General features: G+C 45.3%; 1 protein-coding gene across 6 annotated transcripts in view; it reads right to left on the minus strand.

The window, feature by feature from the left end:
* IRF2 (interferon regulatory factor 2) overlaps positions 1 to 27,621 on the minus strand; it is a 580,815-nt gene that overhangs the window by 119,120 nt on the left and 434,074 nt on the right. For 2 of the 6 annotated variants that reach the window (XM_069631490.1, XM_069631485.1), the window contains exons 6-7: positions 20,079 to 20,199; positions 17,451 to 17,474 (exon numbers count right to left, since the gene is read on the minus strand). In XM_069631490.1, coding sequence (XP_069487591.1) covers positions 17,451 to 17,474; positions 20,079 to 20,199 — 145 coding nt within the window. The remainder of the gene's footprint in view (positions 1 to 17,450; positions 17,475 to 20,078; positions 20,200 to 27,621) is intronic. The other 4 variants (XM_069631487.1, XM_069631488.1, XM_069631486.1 and 1 more) reach the window with 3 other exon arrangements.

Consider the following 27,621-nt stretch of genomic DNA (forward strand, 5'->3'; position numbering starts at 1 on the left):
GAGCAACATCCGTGACAAACTTGTCCACTCCACTTTCAAAAAAGACTCACCCAGAATGGGACTTTGGGACCTTAGGACCACTGTAGGACATTTCCTTTGTGGATCCTGTTCTGTATGCCAATTTACTAAGAGACTAAAAGAGTTCAAAATTGGGCAAAAAACCTGGACTCTCTCTACTATGACAAACTGCAAAACAAAACAGGCGGTGTACTGCATCCAATGTCCTTGCGGACTCCGCTATGTCGGACAAACTTCTCGACCCGTTCATACTAGAATATCGGAACATTGCTCGAGAATTAGGGGCAGAACAATATCTGCACCTTTAGTAAGTCACTACCTTGAATTCCAACATTCCGCCAATGACATATTCTGGTGGATCTTGGATGTGGTTAAGGATACCCTGAATGTCTCTCAATGTCTCCTTCAGAAGGAGGCACGTTGGATCTATCGCTTATCTACACACACAAGTGGACTTAATGAAGATTTTAGTCCAATCTAGATTACTGTTGCTTCCCTCTCATTCTCCTTTCTGGTTTGTGCTCCACACATTCATAGTCCGGGAACCTTGATTCATATTCATTTGTCCCCTCGATCACATTCAACATAATAATTTTTTCGTGTATCAGTCACGATCGTGACGTTCCCGCTTCACTCACCATTTGACCCCTCAGCGCGAGTCATGCTCGCCACGTTTTCTGTTTTTTCTTCCCGGCAGCTTGCAACCTGACTTAGCGCCATAGCTGCAGCCGCCCTGCAGCGCCATAGCTGCAGCCGTCCTCCAGCGTGAACTATGCCCGTTAACCTTTCTCCCTCCTCTTTTCTCTCCAGCGGTTCGCATACTGATTCAGCGGCACAGCAGCAACCGACGCATAGTCATTTTCTAACCCAACCGCATGATCCGAGCACAGGCACGGCGTCCTGCTCCTTCGTGCGACCTGCTTTGTAACTTAGAGTTACAGAAGCAGCACGCCACAAAGGTATTTTACTTTCACTCCTGTGAGTGACAAGGAGGCACGGCTATCCTCAGCCAATCCGTGCGCTCTCCTGAACAAATCCCAATGCATGAGGCCACTCAGCCACACGCCCCCTGCCGTCACTAATGACGCACCAGCACATATCTTTAGAAGCCCCATTCGAGCCCCGCAGCAGCAGTGAATCAGGAGCTGCTGGGCTTTCGCTCTTACAGCTATCAATCAGGTAAGACGCCGTGAGTCACGGGCAGTACATCTCAACATGTTAGCATGTTTTTTTACAACAATTGTAAATACGCCAGCCCGTGAATGCACTTAGCAACATCCTTTTGCCTCTATTGTTTTTTCCTCAGCGGCAGCATATTCTCTATGCAAATGTGAGGTGACTATACATCAGCTTTCGCCTACCTGTAGTTTCAAAGCGATTATTGGGTTGTTTAGCCCCCAGGCATCCATTTGATGGTATATCACGGACTTCACTGACAACTCTGCACGCCGTTGTGCAGGATCATCTATTCTGGAGACTCGAATGAGAGTACTCTCTTTACAAAGATAACGCTATCACTACGCTTCTCCCCATCAAGTTTTTTCTTCACACTAACCCCATCCTTTTTCATTTCCAGTGAGTTTTTTCTCCAATATGACCCTAAAACTCGATGCAGCTTCCCTGAGGATTACCCCGGTTCCACCTTTCAGGCGCCCATTTCTGGGCTTCCGAGCCCCCATCACGCCTGTTTTTCTTCCAATTTATCCACAGCCTACAAACTAGGTAATTCGTTTCCCTCTTTCTCTTTTAAGCAAGAAGGGCAATTTTTTATTTCGTGATTTGGGGACGGCCCCTATCAAGTTTTAATTATTCTTTTCATGTCTGCTTCCCCACAGGGTCAAATTGTTGTGAGGTATATCGCCCTGAGGAAGGCAACTTTCAACTATGTTATGAACTCATGGCCAGACAGGTGCCACTTTTGCCGAAACATTGTTTTGATGATGTCAATTTGATCTTTTTCAATCCATTATATTCTTTTGACACTTACACGTAGGCAGACCTGTTAATGGAATACAGGAAACAGAGCACATTTGGACTTGACTGCCTTCAGAAAAAAGGAAATTTTTAAAAACTTAATTGGTTGGCTTACAACAAGGCCATTTCTTTTTTCTTTTTCATTTCCTTCACTATTTGCAGTCCATGTATCTAGTTTCCACGAGTATTCCCCTTTTCTTTTGCAATTAAACTTTCTGTTTGTTCTATCTTTATAACCAAGATGAATCAATAATTGCACCTTTGTGGCCTTTTTCCAAACTTTCAAACCACTCATGTTTGCAGCTATTTGTTTGTTGCTTCTTGTACCATGTTTTTTATGTTATTGTTGATAAAACATTGACTTACAGTCTATTCAAATTTCTTTCTGTAAAACAAACATAAATTTCTTTTACAAACTTGCCCTCCTTGTTTCCAGAGAAACTCCTAAAAATTGTGTGATACCAGTTTTGGTACATTCTTTAAAACATAACTACTTATAAGCACTTGAGTTTACAGCAGTAATAATGGGACCTCTAACCTAAACAGACACCTCTGCCAAATTTCAATTGATATTAAGACAGGTGACCCGTGATAAAAGGATGTTGCGGCACTGGAAGATCAGGCCCAATCCCAGTTTTGAAAACTGACTGAGCAACCTCCTGAGGTTGGTGGCTCTGGAGCATCAATCAGCAGTTGGAGCTTAGACATATAGATTTTATGAGACTTGTGAGAGTTTCGTAGAGCTATATGGCGGTTGCAGTGGAATAAAGATATTAAAGAGTTTTTTCTACCAGACACTTCAAAATGGCCTCTTCCCACCAACCTCTTGCCCTACCGATTCCCCCTCACTCATGTCTGTGGGGTGTGGGGGTGTGCCCGTTAGCTTTAGGTATCTTCTTAAAGATTGTCGAGTTGATAAAAGCAGAATACGGCTTCTTTAAAGTGGATGAGGTTTGCTTGAAATATAACTTAGTTATTCTTGTCACTGTACTGTATTTACTTTGAGAGATGACTAAAGTTGTAATAGAAAAGCAAAGATTTTAGATTAAAAAAGAGCATACAGATGTGCTGAATTGAAAGTATGTGTGTGCACATGTGTGTGAGTGCGTATGTCATTTCTTTTTATTCGAGGCCAAGGAGAAATTAGCCGTGCAGTCTGAACGTCCTTCTGTCCACACTAGTTACCAGTATGAAATTCTTTCAGCACGTCTCAACAACGCTACTGCACTTTAATGAAACAGTTTCATTATTTCTCATCAGGCTGCAGGCATGCGCTTTTCATCAAATCAGATACATTTTTCATGGTACCTAGCTATAATTTCTTGCTCTACTTTTAATAGTTTATTTCCAGTATGGGACAGAAAAAAACACTATTTTTAATAGCACAATTTCAGCATACGTTTGCAGTTTCAGCAGCAACTCATAGGACAGAAAGGACAGATTGGACATTGTGGGTGAACTTATTCTTGCCCGCCAGAGCATGCATGAGGCACACTGGCGGGTATGTAGTATTAGCTGTGTAAACGTGCCTTTCAGAAAAGCTGCAATGGGGTAGTAACAGCACTTCCCATCAGGGGTATTATGCTTTCACAGGAAAGGACTGGCACTTTCGGCAGGGCTACTACACCTTTTTAAGGTCAATATAACCACACTTCTGAGCAGGGCTACTCAGCATTTAGTTGACCAATAAACCCATTTTTATCAGAGCTGCTACTTTGTTAATATGACAGCAATAAGAATTCTCAGTATAGCTGCTAGATGTTTATGGACACCGTAGGAACCATTTCACGGTCTTTCTAATCTCTTAATAGAAAACTAGGACGACTGATCAGGCTGCTTTACTCTCAATACTATTTTACAAAACTTGTTTTCAGTTGCAGTAGAGGAACATTATTCAATGGGCATGAAATATAATCTACTCGCTTCCGCTTGTGAGCATGGATTATGAACAATGGTTGTGTGTACAACACGCCTTAACAAAGTCTCCCTCTCCCATGCCTGACATTTAATTGATACTTTGCCAACCATCTATTCCTTTCAGAAATATCATGCATCTAATCCTTTTACACAAGTTATACACGTACAAGAATGTGTCCACAGCCACCATGCTCCAATACAAACTTGCTTGTTTCCGATGCCACTGGGAAGTTAAGTGAGAAATATGTCCAAAACGTAACCCTGCTCCAGATCTAATTTCAAACTGGCGAATGTCATTGTACATGCCTCACTGAGCCTTATGCTATTGCATGACAGACACAGAAAGACTCTAATCTCCCATAATGCTAGATTAAAATGCCAAACATATTTTCTCTTTGGTACATGCATCAGTACTTAAACCAGATATAAAGGGATTGTCAAACACGACCATACCCTTCCAACTCTCTGCATCCTTGAAACATTCAATTACTTTAACACACACTTGTCCAGTACAGATAAACATTGACATCCACATCACAGCCCACATTAAAATGATATAATCCGCTGCATCCACATCACCATCTAGTTCATCACTGGCGATGTCCAACTCTACATCACCATCCACATCAACAACATTACATTGTCCACCTCTGCATCAGTGTCTGCATTGGCAAGTTTAACCAGGTCCATATCTCATACCACAGCCAGACCAACATCGTAGCCTGTCCACATCGACATCCAAATCTATAATAGAATGCCAACTGGTGAAGGTTTAATAGTTGCAGCTTTTTTGATTTTTATGACTTAGAATGATGCAGGTAATTCTGTTTTTGAAAGGGGGGGGGGGGAGTCTAATAATCAGAGCACTATTTTATAAATTCTCCATGCCAAAACTATGGTCCAAACAAACATGTGGGCGCTGTTAAGGGTGCAGAAGGAGGAGACTGACACGCAGGTGGCCTGATGATTGCTACAAACTTTTATTTCTTTGAGAAAATAAAGAGAAAACCTAACTTTCCCCATCTCTAGGAAGGGATTCCCTGCCTCAACTAAAATACTAAGGGCGTCGTCAGAATGGTCCTGAAAAGCAACTCCTTCTGTGGACTGCCGATAAAAGTTCACTTTCAGATTTTTTTATTTTTTTTATTTTTTAGGGGAATGGCTACCTTCCCCAGTTCAAGGCCGTTCTCCAGCACACAAAAAAGGTAAAGTTCAAACACTTCCATGTCCTTGGACTCTGTCTGAGCAAGTCTCTATAACGTTGGTTACCTGAACGATGACTCCCTCCTTCTGGTATCTTGATTTAACAGTTCAACAATCAGGGGGAATTACTAATTTCCCCTGTTATTGGTTTCCAGGAGAATGACTCCCTTCTCCTGGTATCTGGGCTTCAAAGTTCAATACAACCAGGATGAATAACTCCCTTTCCCTGGCCTGTCTTTCACTTTTCCACACAGTTCAACACCATTGGGAATGAATCCCTTCCCCTGGCACCTCTCTTTCTCTCAGGCTTCTTAGCAATAGAGTTTATTTATTGGTACGGTCCTCCCGTGTCCCACCTGGTGCACTATCCTACCAAGTACTGCAATGAGGAAGATGGCTTGTAGCTTCCTTCTATTTTGTTTGCGGGTCCCAGACCTGTACTTCTATGCTTCTTTGCTTCTGCAGACTTGATTTACTTTCTTGCCAAATACTGCCACCAAGATTGTGACTTGTGTACTAGTCTTGATATGTGCCTTTAAGGTTGGGGGCCTGACCTACGCCCCTATTAGGGAACCACTTTACTTTATGGCTCTCCCCATTTCTCTCCAGATCATCCCAGCCCCAGCGTTCTAGATCTCTCCTTTTTATATGGCTGCACAGTAACTGAGACCCCTTTGGTACCCCCAACGGCCAGCCCGTTCACTCCCGTACCTTCCAGGACTTCTCTTGTGGGCTCCGGTCAATCTCAGGGTCAGCCTTCACTGTGAGTCTCCCTGGGCTTCTGCAGGCTTCTCAAGCACTGTGGCAGCTCCGGAGCTTCTGCCTTTATGCAATACACATGTATACCTGTTTCAGACCGCTTGGTCCACCTCCCCTGTAAGGTCATGTTACTGCTCCGACAAGAGTCCTTCAGCATCAGGCCTGCTGGAGATGCGGTCTGCTCCTAGTTGGCATCCTGGACTGCAGCCACTTGAACTTCCTGTGCCAATCCGCTTCCTGGTCCTTTCGGTCTCTGGTGGGCTAGGTGGTCACTAGGTGGTAGTGCGGGCTTGCCTGCTTTGCACAGCAGTTTCTGCGAGATCATCTGCTTGCAAGAGGCTGCTCTGAGTGGATTTTTGCTCCCTTTTGTGGAGCACCACTACCTCCCAGTAAGTGTGTGGCAGCGTTTTGTCTTCCTCCTGTCGCCCTCTCTCCCATCGATAATTCGGATTCCTCTTCTGTTTGATAGTTTTTCTTGTCCTCTTGTTCGTGTGCATAAGCTCTGAAAATAGGAAGACACTAGCAAGTACGAATATACCAGGGGTCTGCCTAGAAACATGCTGGCACAAGGGGGCAGGGCGGAATTGGAGCCCTCAACTCCCACCATCCACCTCAGGGGTTTCTCCCTGGTAAGCCTTCCATCATAAGCTTAGAGAGGGGTCCCTATCCACTCTTGACAAGGCGCGATTGCTGGCCTTGTGACATTTGCTACACCAGCCCATTCATTAACAGCAGGCCTATTTACAGTCCCAATGATTCTGGGGAAGTGATACTAATGAAAGGAAACCTATTTCTTGAAATGACAAGTTTACTTCACGTTTCCAAAAAACTCCAAACTCTGTACAGGAGGATGCCTACAGACAGCCTTGCATGAAAACCAACATAATAATGTTAGCAGTCAGGGCAGAGAAGCCAATGATTTGACAAACACGAAGGCTGAAATAAATTCAAATACATGTGATCAGATTTTAAGCAAAAATGGTGGGCAAAGTCATATTACCTGTGAGGATTTCAGTTTCCAGCACAATCCGTCTAGCACTTTTTATGAGACTTATATTCAAAGCATACATTTTAATATACACAGTGTGGCCGCTCACGTTGCTAGTGTATGCTACTTCCAAAATATATCTTTTGCTACATTTCTTTTTATGTTTTAAACTCCTCTCTTTGATTTAAAATTGTATGTATTAATACAAGATGTGTGACGAATCGCAGGATTTTGTAACTTCTCCCTGGGGGTGGAGGGCTTTCCTTGTGCGGCTACGGAGGTGAGCGCACTACGCGTTACCCTCCCTAGGGGTAGAGGCAAGAGGGACCTCACCGGGAGAGATCCCCCCCACTCATGGGGACAATGACGCTCTGCTCAACTCACGCAACAACTCAACTCAGGGTTCGTAAAATCTACAAGCCCACTAGCATTGGCAAGTAGTTTTATGAAGGGGGAGTACCATTTGCATGATACTCTACCTTTGCAGTGAGTATGTGGATGTTAGAAACGTATTTTACATTTACTGCAAACAAACTGTTCGCAGTAAATGGCAAATCTAGGTTTCACCGTGCATGCTTGACAACATTGCAGCAAATATGAAGTGTGCTTATGGCGACATGCACCATTTTACAAAAGCACTGGTAAATATTTTGTCACCAGTCACCTTGGGGCAAGTGCATTTCTGTTGGGTCGAGTATGTAAACTAAGAAAGTCGCCCTGCATGTCTAGTGGGATTTGATTTGCAAGGCTTGCAACTTAATAAATCCTGCTCGGAGAAGACAGGAAGAAACACTACACATTTTCTACTGTGATATGCCATATGAGGAAAAGTACCTGTCTGGTACGGTGACAAAGAAATCCAATGGAATAATAATGAGCACCAGTCCAACACAGAAGGACTGTAACGATATGCAGAACCCCAGCACAACATCATAAGCACTGAAGGAGGAGACTACAGGAAGAGAGAAGCCCAGGAAGTTCGAAGCTGCAATGGCAGCAGAACGAGCAAAGCCGAGAAGGCGACACTGCTTCCTACAAGCAAGGAAAGCTTATACCCGAGCTGTACCATTCCAGGAGAAACACCCTGGAAAGCTAAGCCAGTGAGTCCGGGCCATGAAGTAGAGACGTCTAGCACAGACAAGCCCAGAGTCTATTGGAGAACGCTCCACAAGAGATGCCAAACACGTAGTGGTGCCGCAGAGGGTTTCCAGGAGAGAGGAAGAGAATACCGAAATTGCTGCCCTGACCCAGGGAGAAGAATCTGTGAGACGGACTACCGACCTAGTGATGCAGTCCCAAGACCACGAAGGTAACAGGAAGAACGGGACACCTGGGAAGGGTTAGCGAGTAAAGACTCAGTAAGACGCAAAGTATCCAAGAGAGCGAGATTCACTACTGGGCCCATCATACTTGTTCCAGTGAGAGAGAGAAAGTAACTAGAAGAGTGAGAAGCACTATGGGGTCAATCATACTCGGCCCAGTGAGACCTATATCCAGCAGAGTGAGAATCATCACTGGGATCATTATACTAGTCTCAGTGAAAAACCAAGTGATAACAGAAAAGAACTGTGACCATAAGAAGGTCGTTTATAATTCTCAAGATAGAAGTTGGACATCAAAGAAAGAGAAACTTTCAAGTATATGTGAGAAAGACAGATTGAAAGAACCTCCAGAAAAAGGAGCACCTGAAAAGAGGATCTTGAAAAGCCAGGAGAAGGGGAAGCCAGGGAGTTGGAAAAGTCCCCTAAGGAAACTGAACCAACTTTTGAAGTTGGATTGCCAAGAACTATCTACAGATCTTCTCTTGAGAAGAACTTGCTGAAAAAGCAGCCCCAGGAAAAGGGAGTCATTCTCCCGGACTTTAGTTGTTTTCCATCAGTGGTAGTGTCACAGTAGCTTAGTTTTGGATGGAGGACAGACTATTATTTGGACTTCAGAACGGACGACGAATACCCTAGTTAGTTTTGTTAGGTATGGAAATTCACAGCTTAGGGAAAGTGAGGCATTTTTCTTACGAGTTGAATAAAACCTTGCTGAAGAAGGACAAATATAGTCTGTCTCCTCCTTCTAACCCTCCACAGATTACTATGCATATTATGTTATGTGAACATTTCCTTCTTGGTGAAAGGCACAGCATCCCGCCTGTTGCCCTGGCCTTACTTGTCTCCCATTTCTCACTGATGGGATGATTGAGGCAGGCTGTGCTGGGTTAAAGCAAGCTACAGTGCTGATCTCCCACTGCTTCCACAGCCCTGTTAGCCCGTCAGCCTCCTGTGTCCCACTGTGAAAGGCAGTGGTATTATAAACAGCATAAAAAGCAAAGGGAAGTCATACCCTGGGGTCTCTGCACTGCCCAAGCTCTGTCTGCCCCGAGACAAGGTCAGGAGCCTGATCCTGTTTCGGGGGAGGGGGTCCTAAGAGAGGCTACCGGGACATAAACCAGAGCCAGCTTTGTCCCAAGGGAGGAGAGTTGGGGGGTTAGAGGGGACTCTATCCTTAACAATCCCCTCATGAGCCATGCATGTTAAACCCAATACCACCCTTGTCACTGGATGCCATCCAGTATTGCTCTGGACACTGTTCTTTATTTTCCTTTTGTAGAATTATGAGTGTGAACTGGAATAGTGATAAAATGACCAAACAAACGGTGAACCAAAAATACAGCAACTAGCAAGGACTATGAACCTTCACCACAATCAAACAGTATCCAGGACACCACAAAAGCAAACAACTCACAGCAGCAAAAGAAAAACAGCACACCAGAGAAACAGCAGGGAACTGATCAGAGACTTCAATCAAACCAGCATTGGAAAAGGCAGAGGGGCTTCTCACTTTGGTCTGTGGCAAAGCTGAGGTGAGTCCCCCTGCACACCAGTGCTAACTTTGTGATTGGTGCCTTTATTTTGTTCTTTGTGCACTCTGGTGCTGTGTGAGCCCTGTGCCTGCCCTTCAGTGTTCTTTTCCCCCGCCTCGTGTCCCACCCCCTCCCCTGATTGGCTAACAGTATCCCATTAATAGTCTAGCGCTAGGGCAACCCTCTGCCCGTAGCAGCCCCAGTGGCTAAGGGCCCAAGGCAAAGGGCAGCTCCTACAGGGACAGCTCCATACTGTGTCTGCAGGTGTCAGCAGGGGAAGCGGCCACCCACTAACATAAACCAAGCATAAACTAACTAACCCTCTTTCCCTCAGTGACACATATGTTATATTATTTGGCATTTATATAGCGCTCTATACATCATTGGTATGACCTCAAAGCGCTTGTGGGTTGAACGCCCTCAGGGACGGAAGTCCAGGTCAATAGAGAGAGTAGGGTATCAGAGGGTGCACTCATTATGTGCGCAGCTGATGCGATAGTTTGGTGGTAGCTGCATCCTATCATTAGGTGTGGTGGGATCAAGATCAGTTGAATGTGTGCAGTCAGGAGGTTGGACTCTGAGACTGGGTTCTGGCTACATTAGGTCTGTGGAGGACGCATAAGTGTGGAGCTAGGCCGATTTTTCGTGGGTATAGCTGCGTTGTAGCAGGGTGTTGAGGTGCTCATGCAGTATTGTTCGTATGTGAGCAGCTAGGCTGAAATTGACCGAGGGGTGTAACTGCACTCTATTGAGTGTTGATGTAGAGTAGAGAGTGAGCATAGTGATAGGAGGGTTGAGTGTCTGGAGAAGATTTTATTCTTATGAAGCCACTATTCGGATTTAATTTATGCGTATTGCGAATGCTGCGCTCAGGGTGACCATATTAGTGTTCTAGTAGTCGCTTCCAGTGGGGTCATTGCTCGGAATCTCCTTGAACATTTGTTCGCAGTTTGCAGGGTCTCAGCGCCATAGGTCCAATCGTCATTATGGAAAGGGCCAGGTTTTTTGTGCTTTGCGGAAGGCCATGTAGTCATGGGTGTGACAAATGTGTGAGGGGAGGGAGTTCCACAGAGTTGGAGCAAGAGTTGAGAAGGCGGATCCTCCAATCCTGGCAGAATTGGAGGGAGGAATCACTAGTAGGAGGGCAGAGCTTGATCTTAGGGTGCATGAAGGGAGGTAGGGTTTGGTCTTCTCTTGTAGGTATGTTGGGCGGTCTTGTGGACCGCTCGGTGAGTAATGCATAGGGTTTTGAAGGTGGCCATTCATCCAACAGGGAGCCAGTGGAGGGTGCAGAGAGCGGGGGAGATGTGGTCTCTGTGACCAAGGGCGAGAAGGAGTTTGGGGTCTTTGGAGTTTGATGAGTTGGTATGCCGGTGCTCCCAGGTATAAGGAGTCGGCATAGTCCAGACTCGACATAAAAATAGACGCAACAGTGGCACGTCTGTTGGGATGGGTGAGGTAGGGAAAAATGTGAAGGAGTTTGAGGTGGTAGTGGCAGGATTTTGATACGTTATTGATCTGACGGGAGAGGGTTAGGTCAGAGTTCATAGTGCAGCAAAGGGTTTTGACTGTTTTGGAAAGATGGGGAGGGGGGCCAATGGAGCGGTTGCGGTTGAAGGACATGTTAGGCAAGATTGTATGCAGTACCCTTTGGGTGCACTACAACAACCCTGACCACCTGGCAATAGGAACCCAACCTTTGGCATAAGTCTGAACTTTACAGGTTGGTAGTGTGGCTGAGCAGCCAGGCTCATCTCAAAAGGGGTCAATGTGAACAGTAAGTTTGTAACACAGAGTTTCACAGTGACAGTTATTCAAATAAACACTTACACTCAAGGTTTCTTGATTAAACAATTATTTATTAATTTAACAATCAGTTATATAAACCTTCTTGGGAAGGGAGCAAATCACATGCAACTTTAAAGTATACTTTCAACACACAATTGGTTACTCTAAATCAGAGGATACCCATTGGGGATGGCACACAGACACTTCCTACACCCTCAGGTGAATTAAATAGCTGGGACAATGTGGACATTGATTTATCACTGGAACATTTACAGTTATACTGTTTGTGGTGTAAAGGTTAGATAGAGGAATAAAATATAAGTCAACACAACACTTCATAAACTGGTAAGTAAAAGTTTTGCACAAAGATTTCAAAAAGAGTTTATGGAGTAAAGAACACTTGAAGGGCCACAAGCTGTTATGCTTGTGAAAGGAAAGATGCAAGCAACTCTGCAAGGCAACCAAGACAAGTCTCCACTGCGAACAGGCAAGGCTACACAACAAGTTCTCTTAGACTGTACAGTACCTTTCTTTAGAAGAAATCGTTCCAGCTGGCTTCTGTTCCTGTGTGGCTCTGCAGATCCTGTAGTTCCTGTATCTTAGTCGTGGGGACAAGAGGGAGGCCTTCTGGGGACTCCTCCAACACAACGGGACGGTCACCGACAGGACAAACTTCTATTCAGCGGCACTTCGCGGTTTCAGCTCCTCGCGTCTCAGAAAATAGCACAACCACGGTCTCACGGATACCACTCTGGACTTTCCTCGCATCTGGGGTCCAGCACTCTGTTGAGGTGGCTCAGGCTTGATATATCCTGCTTACTGGGAGTCCGGGTGGAATCTTCCAGTAGCTCGGGTATGTCTTAAAAGTGATGCACTCCAATCTGGTGTTCCTCTCCCTGGCACTTCGATTCCTGCAGCAGCAAGGAAGTACAGCCAGTTCTGAGAGGATGTCCGGACGAGTTCACTTTGGAGTTGATTGGTCCCACCAACTCAAGGGGAGAAGTCGTCCTTGCAGGGCTTCTCTTGTCAAGGCGAATTTGGAGTTTCAGCACAGCAGTATGGCTTCACCAGGCTAACAAATGGTCCAGGAGTTGCAGCAGGTGTCTTCTTCAGATTCCTTTGTGCCGGTGGTCGACTGCCTGCCAAGAAAAAAGCCTCGACTTTTATGCAGGTTTCTCCCAGCCAGCTGGCCAAACACCGAAGAGTGCATTAATGTCTCCTAGGAGACTAAGCAAAGGGAGTTTCAGGCACCTCCTTCGCTTCCGGCCACTGCCAAACACTCTGGAGCCAGAGACAGGCTTCACTCATCCCGCCAGACATAACGAACAAAGAGACCAAACCTGGTTTGGCGCGCAGAGTAAATCTCAAGAAGGACCTTTTCAACAAGAAATGGCGAAAAAAGAAGACCAGGTCCATTTTGACAAAATGGGCACCCATGGGTGCTTTACCAAAGCTGCAATTGCAGCCCGCTGTAAAAACACACAATGGTAGTAAAAAGTAAATCACTGCCACCAGCCATTCATTGTAGAAAGGGTAACATTAAAATGTCCCATGAGAAACTAGACAAAGGGGATAGTAAGTAACCACTCCAGCACCCAATTGTAAGATAGTGTGTGCTGGGTCTATAAAGTTACAAATATAAGAAAAGTCAATTTTACTTCACTGCTCTTGGAAACAGTAGTTTAACCAAGAGAAGGTATTTAAACTTTGGGGAATTCTAAGAGACTTCCCTGTGCCACTGCACTGAAGGCGTCGTGTGACACAATGTAAAAGATGATGCCTATGGAGTTTGTCAGACTCAACAACCAAAAGAAACACATTAAAAATATGTGGGAGAGTGGGGAAAAGGGTCTCACTCTCCAGGTTAAAAATGAAAGTCCTCAAAATCCAGCAAAGTTGCTAGGGGTCTATAAGGTAGAGAGGAATTGGCACATTTCTGAGAATTCTTCCTAACAGCTATTGTATTGTGAAACCCAGGCCTCTCTCCCACTGTACAGGATTCTCAAAATGTGGTTGTGTTTCTCCCATACAGCAAATTTGTGTTGTGGGGCCCGGGTCTCTCTCCCACTATAGAAGGTTCTCGGGTCTAGGCGTGCTCTCCCCATCTGCCTATTTATCGTGAAACCTGGGCCTTAAACCACTTAACAGGAATACCAAGCAAGGTTTACCTCAGACATCTGCCTTTGTATCGTGAGACCTAGCAACTGTCCCATTAGACAGGATCCTCAAATCCAGGTGCGTTTCCCCATCGCATGCCATCTGCCTAACCACAGAACCTCACCACCTTCTGGGAATACCCACCTAGCCAAATAAAGGCAATTGCTTTGAGCTGTATCTTTTCCCCAGTCAAATGCGAACCCACAGTCCAGTTCAAGAGCTAGTTAGTCCAACGGCGTGCACCCCCCGATTGAAAACCCGTAGTAAACCAGAACTTGCCCTGCTTAGACACACGGCAATCTGCACGAAGGAGTCTGGAAAAACAACAAATTATTACCCGGCAAAACACTGTTGAAAAACCTGAGCTATACATCTTGCACCCTAGAACAACCAAACCAGGAAAACCGACAATATCTACAACTCAGCCTTACGCAGGCATTCCAGACAATCTACAAGAGCAACCCTCAAGAGCTTCTTCACAACCGGATCACAAACAAACCTACAAAGACACAAGCCAACAGAGAACACCCCATCAAGACAACAAAAGAGGACAAAACTCAACTATCATTCAAACCGCACAAAGTCCTACAGGTGGGCTTCAGACCCTGTAACCAAGATCTGAGCTACTGCACCATCAAAGACGCTGAAGATGCCCCGTCGAAGAGCAGTACCCCGCCAAAGGGAAACAGAAAATGGAACAAACCAACCAGATACTTGCCCTACTCCAGCAGAAACCGTCACAAATGCTGAACACACCACAAAACACTGCAGTCAACAAAACAAATATCACAACAAGAGATAAATCCCTATGTGTAACACCGTATCTTGCAACCACCTCGACAACTATACAGCGCTAATAAGTCGAGGCATGACGAGAAGCGACCAGAACCCCACAGGAAGAGAGGAGGTGACCCAAGAAGGGGAAGGAACGAAACCAACGCCCTCACCCCTTACATCACAAAAACACAAGGGCACTGCGAGCAACTGCAGCAAAAAAGGAGGACAAAGAAGAATACATGGAAAACCAAACAAATTGTCACTCAAACAAAGAACAAGTCCAACCGAACAACCACAAGACAAAGCAAGGTTTAAAAAACAATCCAAACCACATCAAAAAGATCCACTGCAACCTCATCAACGCCAGATCAATGTCCAAACATGCCACAGAGATCTTCGATCTCCTATGCGAAGGGGGTATCGGCATCCTATTCATAACAAAACATGGCTAGACGACAACTACAAAACCACCTTGCATAACTGCATCCCTGACAACTTCAAGTGTTCACAACTAAACAGGAACAACAAAAGAGGAGGACTGGCGATAGCATATAAGGAACACATCAAAATTAAAATGGATTAACCACTAAACATCAAAAACTGTGAATCCACGATCCTTCACCTTACAGCAAATCCCAAAACAAACCTCACATTCGTCCTGGTATACAGACCATCAACGTACGATGTAAGCTTGACCGACGTATTCTCTAAAGCCATCACCAACCTAGCCATCAAGCAGGAAAACCTGGCAATCCTCTGCGACTAACATCTAGTTTGACGAAGAATCTGCTACCTCACAGAAATCACTAGCCAAACAACTGAAGACAATGAAACTACATCAGCCAGTCAAAGGAGCAACCCACACTGCGGGACATATGCTGGACGCAATCTTTGCCAACAAAAATCTCATCGCCATGACACCACCACTACAGATTCTGGAGCGACCATCTCGTCATTCCATTCGTGATCACACTGCCGACAACAACAAAAAACAAAAGAAACAAAAAACAAAAAAAACAAAAAAGAATAGGACAAACTTCCAACTATCATGAAAAGAAACTGGAGAGCCATCCGAGCTAGCAACCTAGCAGAGCAATAGGAAATCAACAAACCACCGACAACGACCCTGGACGAAGCCACCATCGAATACTACATAAATGGATTGCTGGAATGATTGACGGGATCTCAAAGGAAAAACCATTCACACCATCATGCAAAAGAGAGACAGCAAAATGGTTTACCCCACTACTATGCGCCATGAAAAGGGAAAACAGGAAACTTGAATTAGAATGGAGGAAAAAAAACGATTAGGTTAAGAAACTGCAACTCCAGCGACAAATCCACTCATACATGAAGGAAATTTATAAGGACAAAAAGAAATACTATGACAACAGAATCACCAAAGCCACCAACACCCAAAAGGAATTGTTTAAAATCATACACAAAATAAGAAACCCTCCTGGCTGCAACAACGTTCCGATACCTTCACTGAAGCTATGCAATGACCCTGTAGACCACTTCAAAGACAAAATCACCACCATCCAACAAATTATGCAGACTAATTGACTGCCACATGCAACCTACCCAGCCATCAGTGGATCACCAGAACAAACTCTGAAGCCTGCCCCAATTATCAGCAGAGACATTCATCAAGCTGGTAAGTAACAGCAACAAAGCAGGCTCCCCCAAGGATCCATGCACCATAGACATACACAAATCAATCCTCACACAAGGAACGCCCATGGAATATTACAGAAACCTGTTCAACCAATCACTTTCAACAGGGAAAGTACCGCAATCACTCAAAGCTGCATTCATCAAGCCGCTGCTCAAGGACACAGCAGGAAACGTGGAAGACCTCTCCAACTACAGACCCATTGCCAACATCCCCTAACCAGCTAAACTTCTAGAGACATGCATCTACAGAATAACAATGTATAGAGGAGCACCAACTGCTGGCCCAGGTACAAGTAGGCTTCACACTGATGAGAACGGAAACGGCATTGCTCTCAAGCACAGCTCTAATCCTTCTGGACCTCTCTGCAGCATCTGACACAGTCAACCATGAAACCCTCATCAGGAGACTAAGAAATAGGAATCATTGACACAACCCTACTATGGATTAAATCCTTCCTAACAAACAGGACAGAAACTGTCTGGATCAAACCATTCAAATCAACTACAAGAGAATACAACTGCGGAGTATCACAAGGATCATCCTTCTCCCCATTGCTCTTCCATATATACCTGATGCCACTTATCAAACTCACAGCCTCACATGCTACAACTACGCAGACGACACTCAGATAGTCTGCAAAATACAAGATACACCGGAAGAAAACAAAATGCTGAAAAACTGCCTGCAAGAGCTCTACAGCTGGATGAACACATACAGCCTTAAACTCGACCCGAGCAAAGCTGAAATAATTATCATAACTAAAAGCGAGGAAAACAACCACTACATCCCATGGCCAACGGAACTGGGTACATCGCAGACTCCATCAACGATAGTAAAAAACCTGCAAGTCTTGATGACAACAAACACTGGAACCACAAGTAAACGCCATAGTCAAGGTTTTTCTTCCTTTTGCATGCATGTGAAAAGGATCCTACCATTCCTCTCTTTCACCCACAAAACACTCGCCATTATAGCACTCATCATGTCCAGAGTAGACTATGTCAATAGTCTATACCTAGGAATGCCAGAACTATTGTTCAAAAATAAAAAAACTTCAGCTCATCCAGAATGCTGCGGCAAGACTCCTGCTCAGACTACCACGAAGAGAACACATTACCCCAGCGCTGAAAATGCTACACTGGCTGCCAATAAAAGAGAGAATAAAGTTCAAAACGATGTGCATAACGCACAGAGCATTACACAGCCAGGGAGCAGAGTTCCTAAAGAAAAAAAAATAACCATCTACCACCCGACAAGAACACTCAGATTAAGCAACGATATTTGCCTATTACCAAAACATTACAACAAAAGAAAACAGAGGATCATTTTTTACTCACCTGGCAACCTCGACCTGGAAGAACCTACCAAAAAACAAACAAAAGAGGTCATTTGGAGTTCAGAAAACTAATCAAATTAGCAAAATACACAAGCCACTAGAGCCACACAAAGAGAGCTCCAATTATGCAGCATGCCTGCCAACTAGACTGTTAAGTCAGAGTACCCAACACACCGGATGGCCGTGGAGGTTGGGTGCAGAAACGCGAAGACAAAGTGGTAAGTAATCAAAAAATACCTGAAAACCATTATAACAATACCTTACATTTTTTTTTTACACTCACAATCACCTCTCTGCACAGCAATCCGCACACACTTCACCACATTGCAACAACTAACACCACATAACCCTCCACAACAGCACATGGGATTCCTAGCACCGATCAAAAAGTGCACTTCAGCTCAGCGAACGGTACAAACCGAACTGAAGCGGCCAACAGGACATCACAACCCTCACTTTCCTACTCCCACTACACCCTACCAACCCCCCCCCCTCTGCCCTCCCCTTGACACCCTCCTTTTCAGATCGCCAGAGCGCCTGGGGACCATAGCAGTGGTGACAGTGCGCAGTATAAATACCTTTGACATAACATTAATGCTTTTACCCTGTGTATCCTACCCCCTGTGGAAAAGGCAGGCCTAGATTGGGCGACAGCTAGGTGAGCACTGGAACCAATGGAACTAGGGGTGGGGGCCAGCGGAGGAGTCAGAACCGGGAAGAGCCCAATATATAGGGGGAGCGAATGGAAGAAAGAGTGGCAGGCATTCAGTGGAGACCAGGAGGCATAAAGATAGGCGGAGAGACCAGAGCGAGGACAGATATCAGAGCGGGGTGCTGAGCAGTTGGTGGCAGAGTTCATGCAGAGTACAGGTGAAGTATTGGTAGAGCGACAGGGAGAGGGAGAAAGGGGAAAAAGGGAGAGGTACCAGTGTGTGAGAGTGAAGCAGTAAGTGAGAGCAAAGGTATTACTGAGGGAGATAGAAGTAGGGGAGTGAGGATAGGTAGAGTAGGGGAGTGGGTGTTGGAGATTAGGGATAGTAGAAGAGGTGAAAGAGTGGGGTGTGAGGAGAAGAGTGAACCAGAGAAGTGAAGTGGGTGTGAGAATAATGAGAGTGAGTGTATTAGGTATGTTGAGAGAGAAAGGGAAGGAGGTTCGTAGAGATGGGTGAGCAGGGCAAATATCACTGGGAGAGTGAGCAGGGCACTGCATCCCTGGAATGATGAGCAAGACACCATATCCCTTAGCAGCAGTGTGAGGAGTGGTGAGTAGCTTAGTAAGGAAAGTTGAGAGTAGAGGTGTAAGAAGAGGTGAGAGTAAAAGAGTTGAAAAGGGTGAGAGGGAAGGAGCAAGGGGAGGAGCTGAGAGAGGAGGGGCTAGGAGGAGAAAGAGTAAGAGTGCAGCACATTGGAGGGGCAGGAGAGTGGGATGGGAAGGAAAGGGGGTATTGGTGTAGAGTAGACAAGGGAGGGGAAAGAAGTCGTATGGTCAGAAAAAAGGAAGGAAGCGAATGAGCGAGAGAACAGGCCAGGGTGTCCGTCATTGATATAATAAAAAACATTATTTGTATTGAGAAGATCTAGGGAGCGTTAGGTTAGGGAACCTGTACAAAAGCCTCAGAGGGAGCCAGATAGACAATTAGGCCCTCACTTAAGCTAATCTGTATTTATTTTAGATGCTGATCGTTAGCTGGCCACACTGGAGTTTAGGGGTGCATGGGCTAGGGAGGTGGAAGCCCACGGAAGACGTCAGAGGGAAGCCCAATAGTGTATCTCCAACCTTCTCCAGCATGGTGTATTGCACTGAACTAATTTGCCTAGCTGAATATGGACAATCACCACATTCTACCATTAAACAGGTCTTCAGTGGTTTTAAAAAAAAGAGCCCTTGAACGTTCAGTGACTCACTCCAGTTCAGGGTTGAAAGGTTGTGGGATCTGGGGATTGGGTGGATCAGGGCTGAACTGTGATGCAGCACTTTTCCGGGGCAGCACTCAAGTCATGCAGGCCACCACCCTCCAGGTATCTCTGCCTGCGTGGCCGAAGAAGTACAGTTTAGAAAAGTACAGTTTAGTACAGTTTAGAAAAGCCATAGCTGTTGGCTTGGCAAATTGTTATTTTTATTTCCATGTGAAAGAAATGATCACATTTAAGGTACAACTGGAAGGTAACTGGGGCTGGACATAGCTTTGTGCGGCACTAGGTAAAACTATATGCTCTTTGCTGGTAATTGGGCCACTTTTGGTCCTTGAAGGTCACTCAAGCAACCTAGACCCCTGATTAAAAGTGCCTTGAACTGTGCCTAGAACCATGTCTATTACATTTATTTTGGGTTTCACTTGCATAGGGATACATGATGCAATTTCTCTATTGCCATGAATAACCATATTTTATTTAGCTATGTCAATCATATTTCTGGTCAGAAAAGGCCACTCGCACGTGAACTTTAAAGCCACAAGCCCCCAAACGATGTGCTCACAGTTGTACTGGCGATCAGTGCCGTGACTGGAATATGATTGCATGACTTTAAGCCAACACCACATTCTTCAATACAGTTTTAAAATCCGATTTGTACACAGAAGAGATGTGCCTGCCCCCCATTCACAGGGCACGTGAACTACCAAACACTTACTTATAACGTTCACAGTGCTGTCGACCTCTGTTTTTACTTCAGGGCAACGCACCGTAGAATAACCATGAGAGGTTTGGCACACTCCATTAGTCTCCTGATAGGTTGAGTCAACTTGCTCCTGCTAATGAAAATGGAAAAGCTGTTAGGCTTGTTTTGACGCAAGCCTTCAGAATGCAGACACATAGATACATCAATAATGTTTAAAGCCATCATTATAATCAGAATAATAGACTATGAAATAGATTTTGCAGATTAACAAATGTACAAAACAAAAACCTTTGATAACAGAAGTAAATCGCACAAAAAAGGCAAGACAAGCTCTAATACACATAGCTATGTTATCCCAAATATGGTGCGTTGCTTTAAAGTACGTTGGCTGCATTAATTGCAATTATATAGTTATAGCTGCTTCTATAAATGGTCATCTTAAGGCATTTTGTGCTGTGAGGCCCCACACACCCTTTAACTAGGACAAATGCATTAACTTATACATTTATAGTCTGTATGTTAAATTATCACAGCTAGAAATGCATTCAGAACATATTGGCCTCATTCCGGACTGCTGGACTCTGAATGAATTACCAGCGCTTGACATACCGGTGCCACCGGCTATTCCAAGTCCGGCGGCCGGGAAGTCAGGCACTGGCAATTCCCATAGAGTCCTGTTGGAGTCTATGGGAATGGGGACACGGGAGCACTGGCACCGTCAACAACGGTGCCAGTGCTCTCGTGACAAATATGCCTACCGTGGCCACTGCGCCCGGCAGGGTCAGACCTGTCGGGCACACCGGCTCCGGCAGTCAGACTTGTAGTTTGCCGGTCCGGAAACAACAGCGTTGTTTTCTTCCCTAGGCTTCAAGGACACCATACTTGAAGGGGTGATCTCGTATCTAGAAGGGGTCCTTCTCCAACTAGTGAAACTAAAAACACTTCCTCCCAAATACAGGTTCTAGTGGGTTTCTGTGATAAAATGACTACTGCTAGGCGGGAGTAGAGGGATGAGTATTGGCTAAACTGCCTACTCAGTCCCACACTGCTAGTAAACCAGCAGTGATCCCAATTAAAAAGGTATAACAGATGGAGTCCAACATCTTCTTTTGTGGTAACGTGGGACGAGGTCAGTCTAACATTTCAGGAGCAGTGTGAGGCGATAACCTCAGCAACCCCAAGACTCCAAAATAAATTACTGTCTGATCAAGCTTTAAACAATAAAAATGCAATCAACTAACTAAAAACACTTGCAAAGGGCCTCCCCTGTAAAGAAACTCAGAAAATACAGAGTGTTGTAGAATTGCACTCTGGGTAGATGAGCTTGGTGTTCAGGCACTAAATTGGCACAATGTCAATGTTAAGATTGTCTTGTAAGAAAAAGGCAGACCAGAGGGTTTGAAGTCACCATGGTCGCAAAGAGTGGACTGGACCAGGGGACAGGGCATCTTCACTGTACCTTAGTTATTGTCTTTGGAGCTCCACAGCATCGAGCCAGGCGTTCTGGTATCAAACCAGGAGTCTGGACGCTTTCAGGGCTGGGGTTGAGAGTTATGGAGCAGCATTGACAGGTCCCAATGGTGCGGTGCTGTTCGGCAGTGGCATCGGCTTGCAGGTCAAATACCATGGGAATGTCGGGCAGTATTGGTCAGAGACACTGGAAGAGCTGGTGACCTCAAGAAGGAGAAACAGAGAATTGCTTCAGCTGTGAACAGGCTCGTCTGGATCAACCTGGTGTCAGGACATTGCAGCAGTGTCACCTTAGAGCTCAAAGAAGCTGGTGACCAGGCAGCAGTGTTGAGTGGGGAAAGGGAGTAGTTTCTTACCTGTAACTCCATGTCTCCAACGTTGGTATCTTTCATGGATTCACATGCTGTGAATATTTCCCAGTCGTCAGGCTGGGAAATATTCACAGCATGTGAATCCAAGAAAGATCCAATGCTTGAGAAGCTAGAAGACTCAGTGGATTTTGAATGTAGACACATTGGAACTTCTGTGGCGAGTGCCCTCAGAGGCAGTTGAAAATCCTGGTCACGGATGACTCCAGTGGCTCTTGTACAGCAGCTTGGATGGCGTAATAGTTGCACAAACTGCTGTAGGCGGTTCAGAGATGCAGGTGTCACATCCTTGGTCTTGCAGTTGCCGGATATCCCATTACAGGGGAGCCGGGTCAAGGTGAGCCATTCTGTTGCACGCTGGCTCCAGGGACAGGATCCTGTTCCAGGGCAACCAAAGTGAGGCCTTGGTTCAACAGTAGTCACCCGTGGGGCTGGTTATGGGGTAGAGCTCGCCTTTGCCTTGGAAGCCTTTTGTCTTCAGCTCCCTTGCAGAGGACTCTGGGATAAAGTGTATCCCCAATAAAGGTCTAGAGGAATTCTTTTTGTCCTTGTGGAAGTGCAGAGATTAAGCAAAGAACGAGGTGGTTCCCCTCTCCTTTTAAAAGGTAAATGGCCTCAGCACTGGTCTAAATCAAGCCTGCTGTAAGAAGCCCAATCCCCATTGCTTTAACAAGTGCCCAGAGTACGTTGCTTGCAGGAAAATGGAGGGGGCAGGAAGTAAGATGGTGGACCCTTCTCCAGTCTTACTCTCCCTCCCATGCCGTTTATCCCTATACCCTTCCCATGCCTGCTAGCCTCACAAATGCAAGAATCTTCAAGACACTCTGCGTAACCCACAGAGCAATCCACAGTCAAGGAGTGGAATTCATGCAAGAAACAAAAATCTCCATTTACAAACCAAATCAAACACTTACATCCAGCAATGACATCCGCCTGGAACCAAAACAATACTCAAAGCTGAAATTTGGTGGATCAGCATTCGCCTGCATCTCGGCAACATGTTGGCACTCACTCCCGAAGGAAATACGAACAACAGAAGAACACCCAACATTCAGAAAACTACTAAAAACATGGCTCTAACTCACTGAACTAAACAAGAAACAGCGATCACAACACAAGAGAAACACCCAAAACAACCAAAACCCAATGAACTGAAAACCTGGATACCCCAACGAAATAAAGCACTTTTACAACAGACCAGCATACAATAACTTTTACCCTGACAAATCAACATAACCCCAAGGAAAGGGGCACAGACCACCCTCATCACTAAAACTACTAACTATCCCGTTATTCTGTATACCGACCCTCAAACCCCAACAGAAAACTGACAACTCTAGCTCGCCAGAAACCTGAAACCACCACAAACTGCACACATTCTGCAGCACCCACAAAACCAAATGCACCACAGAAAAGCAAACCACAGACGCACAAGCACCCATGCACACTCATACACTAAACACTGCTTAACCACTACCGACCAAAACAAACCCACCACACAGTGACCGTTTTTCCGAACTTAAGCTACCAACAGCATATCAAAGCTCTCTTGCGCTTTCCCCATCAATCCACTAAGCAACTACCCTCCTCCCCCGAACCCGCCTTCCTTTTCAGAGCTGCCGGGAGACTGTGAAAATGGAAGCCCTAGAGGGGTATTAATCAACATAATATCACAAGAACTCCAGTGATCAGCACCCTGGTTCAAGGCTGGCTTTACTGTGCAAGTGCTGCCTCTGACGCACCATTCCCAAAATACCTCTGGGGATGGGGGTAGGGGCAGAAGCCTGGCTATTGTTTCCCATTGTTCCACTGGGCAGCTGCGGAAGCCTTTAGCCTAGACATCAATAATCATCAGTACTTCCATGATTAAACACTGCTCACAGGAGCTGGCAGTGGTGCGATATAAAATTGATTGCTCTTACTTCACAATTAGGTGCTCCAATCTGTAACCATGCCACAACCAAGCAAGGGTTATAATTAGAGATTTACCTGCCACCAGACATTAGGGCAGACTATTATAATTTAGACTAGAGGTGCAGAAGTTAATTGCTATCTCTTTGTGCAGTGACTATCCCAACAGCTGACAGGGATGCAGAGGTGACCGTTGAACCTTTTCTGAGCGAAAGCAGAGCTGACGCTGTCTTGTAAGTAGACTGCTTATAGGCAGTCACCTGTGCTCACTATAATTTCGGCATGGAGCATTTTGAAAGAGGGGTCCGATTAGCAGATCTCCCTTTCAGAAACAGAATTGCCTGCAGCTTTTTAGAACAATACAAATAAAAAGCTCTGGGCTTTCACACCTTCGCAATCCGTTAGTGTCCCTCAAGTATCAGTCCTGGGTACATTCTTCTTCGCCCTTTCATTTCCTACCGCAGTCATCTCATTTTATCCTTTGGCTTCCATTAGCTCCCTCTTTGGTGAGGTCACCCTGATCATCTCCTCCCACTCATTCTCGCCACAACCTCAGAATTCATTACCAGCTGCTTCTCCACCATCTGTCACTGGGTGGCACTATTGCTGCCTGGTGTTGACCTGAAGACAGAAGTCACCTCTCTCCTGCCTCGAACGCACACTTCCCTGCCCAATCTACTTCCTTCCTGGCCTTCTCATCCCATCACACAAGGCTTGCAACCTTGGGATTCTCCTTGGCAGCACATTTAAAATGAATAACTATCACTATGATGGTCATTGTGGCTATGATACTAAATATCAGGAAGATTGAACCACACCTGACCTAACACTGTGCCAAAACTCCAATCTTCTCACTGGTCCTTGGGAAACAGGATTACTGCTCTAGCTAGTGGATAGGCCTTCCCTGCGCATTCCCTACACTTGACAAAGAATTTAACTCTGCCACATGCCCTCTCAATATCCTACTGAGATTATTCACAGATCTCAGACCGCCTCCAAGGTGGCTTGATTTCATGCTCTCAAATGTATTTATGGACTAAACCCCGACTACATTGCAGACTGTTCCTCTCTCTACTCCCCTCTTTGGTTCCACACACTACAACTCTCAACAACCTCTAGGTCACCTGCACCCCTCTAACCTGATCCACCACCTGCTTCTAATCCTTCTCTCCACTCACCCTCAATCACTGGAATGCCTTTCCCCAGCATCAAAACAATTAAATCAATTAAACTATAAGACTCAATTTGCACTGGCTTACCAGCGGATCATCCTTGATCCCCTCAATACCAATCTCCCAACTGCTAAAACTGCCCTATCCTGTTGCAAAATAACTGCACATATGTAAATTGTGTTGATGTAAATTCCAGCCCACTGCCCATAGGTACACCATATTTATGTATATCTTCCAAACAGTAAACATCCAATTTCTTTCTACTAATGTATGACACCTCATTAACTAGCTCATCCTGAACAACGCATTCATGGAATCTATGTACAGACAACCCTGCAAAGGGGCTGCCCAGGGTGCCTTTATTTGTATCTTTTATGTGCAACAGTTCAAGCAGAAGTGGCTGACTGACCAACCAAATAAATAACCTTCTCCCATAGATTTACACTTATATACTGTCGTAGAAATCAATGAGACAAAATCACTCTAGTTTTTAAGAGCATTGATTCCTGTATTCATCATTAGCACAACGGGTCTATTTTACAATGAAGTCATGTTTTAAGGTCTACAATTACCATGACTGGGGCATTTAGAAATCCTAGAGAATTGTGCCGCTGTAGCAGAACAGTAGACTGTTATAAACAAAGGAGAGAATACATTTGAATGTTCATCTTGAAATGAGAAGAGGGATACATACTTCTGCTCATCGCAACACTAGGTTATCAGTCATGACATTGTTAATACATGGCAACCACGTGTGTTCTGCAATTTCCAGATATTTATTTTCTGCTCACAAGACAGTACTGGCCATTTAACTGTAAGCCTTGTTTCAAATGGATAAGAAAATAAGGTCAAGAACGCACAAGTCTGTGGCAATTTTACATAAATCTGTACTCTTGCTTATGAACTTTAGATTCATATGCCACAAAGCATTCCTTTGTATCACATTGCTTAGAAATGCCAATCGTCAATAGCGTCTACTAATACCACATTGTTGCATTACCAAAATGCGTGATTTCCACTGCCTGTTTCCCAGTTCTCTCTTTTTCTAAGTCTCTCCTGCACAGGGTACATTTCTGGGATGCTTGCTGTTTTTCTTTCACCCCTTACTTGTTTTCTCAATTTTTCTCCCTTATTTTAACTCAGTCTAACTTTCGCTCTCTTGATCTCTCAGTCTTTTACATCTTTCACATGTTCTCGACTCTAGGATTCTCCATCACTCCTTGGCTTTCTGTTCATCCCAGCCCCAGCCTCCCCCATGTCTCTGGAATTCTCCATCTATCTTCACTTGCAAACCACTTGAACAGTGTATCATTGACGGTAGTTCTTAAATCCTCAATTTCTTTCAAACATCTGTTTCGTTCATATTTGTACTTTTTTATCCTCTGATGTCCGTACTGCAAACAAGAAGCCTAAAAAAATATTGGCATCTGGAGTTCACCGGGAACTCTCCTACTTCACGCACCTCCATCCACTAACACACACACAACACCCACTGGGGATTTAAGCATAAGGGGATGATTATCACATATGGATTCACATGCTCATGTATATTCCCCGTCAGGCTGGGAATCCTGAGTAAAGGGAAAAAAAAAAATCAGTTTGTTTTGTTTCTGAATTTTCTTTCTACTAATAACCAATCACTGGTCCCTGGGTCATACTGCTCCCAGCCAATGCTGCCCTCTACCTAAGCCCCTCCTCTGGCAGTCATATTCAGATTTGGTAGCACGTAAAATGGCAGTAGGACCAAGAGAAGAGCCGCAAAAGGGTAGGAGGGAGGGTTTGCATGTGAATCCATGCTGGAGAACAACAGTTATAGGTAAGGAACTTATTCCTTCTCCAGCATGGGGTTTGGCATGGATTCACATGCTCATGAATACAAGAATACATAGCAGTACATGGGAGATGGCAAGGCTCAACATGAAGCATTTAAACAACTCAACATCAAGCATCTCTTACCTCCTCACCAGGCTCACCTTCAAGCGAACAGGTTGTGCAGCACTGCATGGCCGACTCCGGACACCTCCCTGGAATCCCGGTCGACGCAGTAGAATCTCATCAAGGTGTGCGTCGACCTCCACGTAGCTGCCCTGCAGATGTCTAGCAGGGGCACACCAGACAGGAACGCCGTAGTTGCAGCGGTCGCTCTGGTCGAATGGGCTCTCGGACGGCCGGGCAACGGTCGGTTTGCCAACCGGTGACAGTGCATGATGCAGCCGGAGAGAGCCATCTAGCAATGGAGGCCTTGGAGATGGCCTTCCCTTGGTTCACAGGACCAAGTTCACAAACAGCTGTGATGTCTTCCGAAAACTCTTCATGTGGTCCACGTAGAACTTCAGCGCTCTAGCCACATCCAGCGAGTCAAAGTCCTCTCAGCCGGCGACGAAGGCAATGGGAAGAAAACGGGTAACACCAAGGGCTCATTGAGGTGGAAGTCCGACGGCACCTTGGGCATGAAGGAGGGGTGCGTCCTCAGCACTACCCTCGTCTGGTGGAATGTCAGGTACAGCGGTTTACAGGAGAGGGCCTGGATCTCTCCTACTCATCGTGCTTAGGTGATGGCCACAAGAAACGCAGTTTTCCACGATAGGAATTTTAGGGGTGCCGAGTGCAAAGGCTCGAATGGCAGACCCATGA

This window comes from Ambystoma mexicanum, chromosome 6q (assembly GCF_040938575.1).
Source record: "Ambystoma mexicanum isolate Mex_15411 chromosome 6q, UKY_AmexF1_1, whole genome shotgun sequence".
NCBI classification, from domain to species: domain Eukaryota; kingdom Metazoa; phylum Chordata; class Amphibia; order Caudata; family Ambystomatidae; genus Ambystoma; species Ambystoma mexicanum.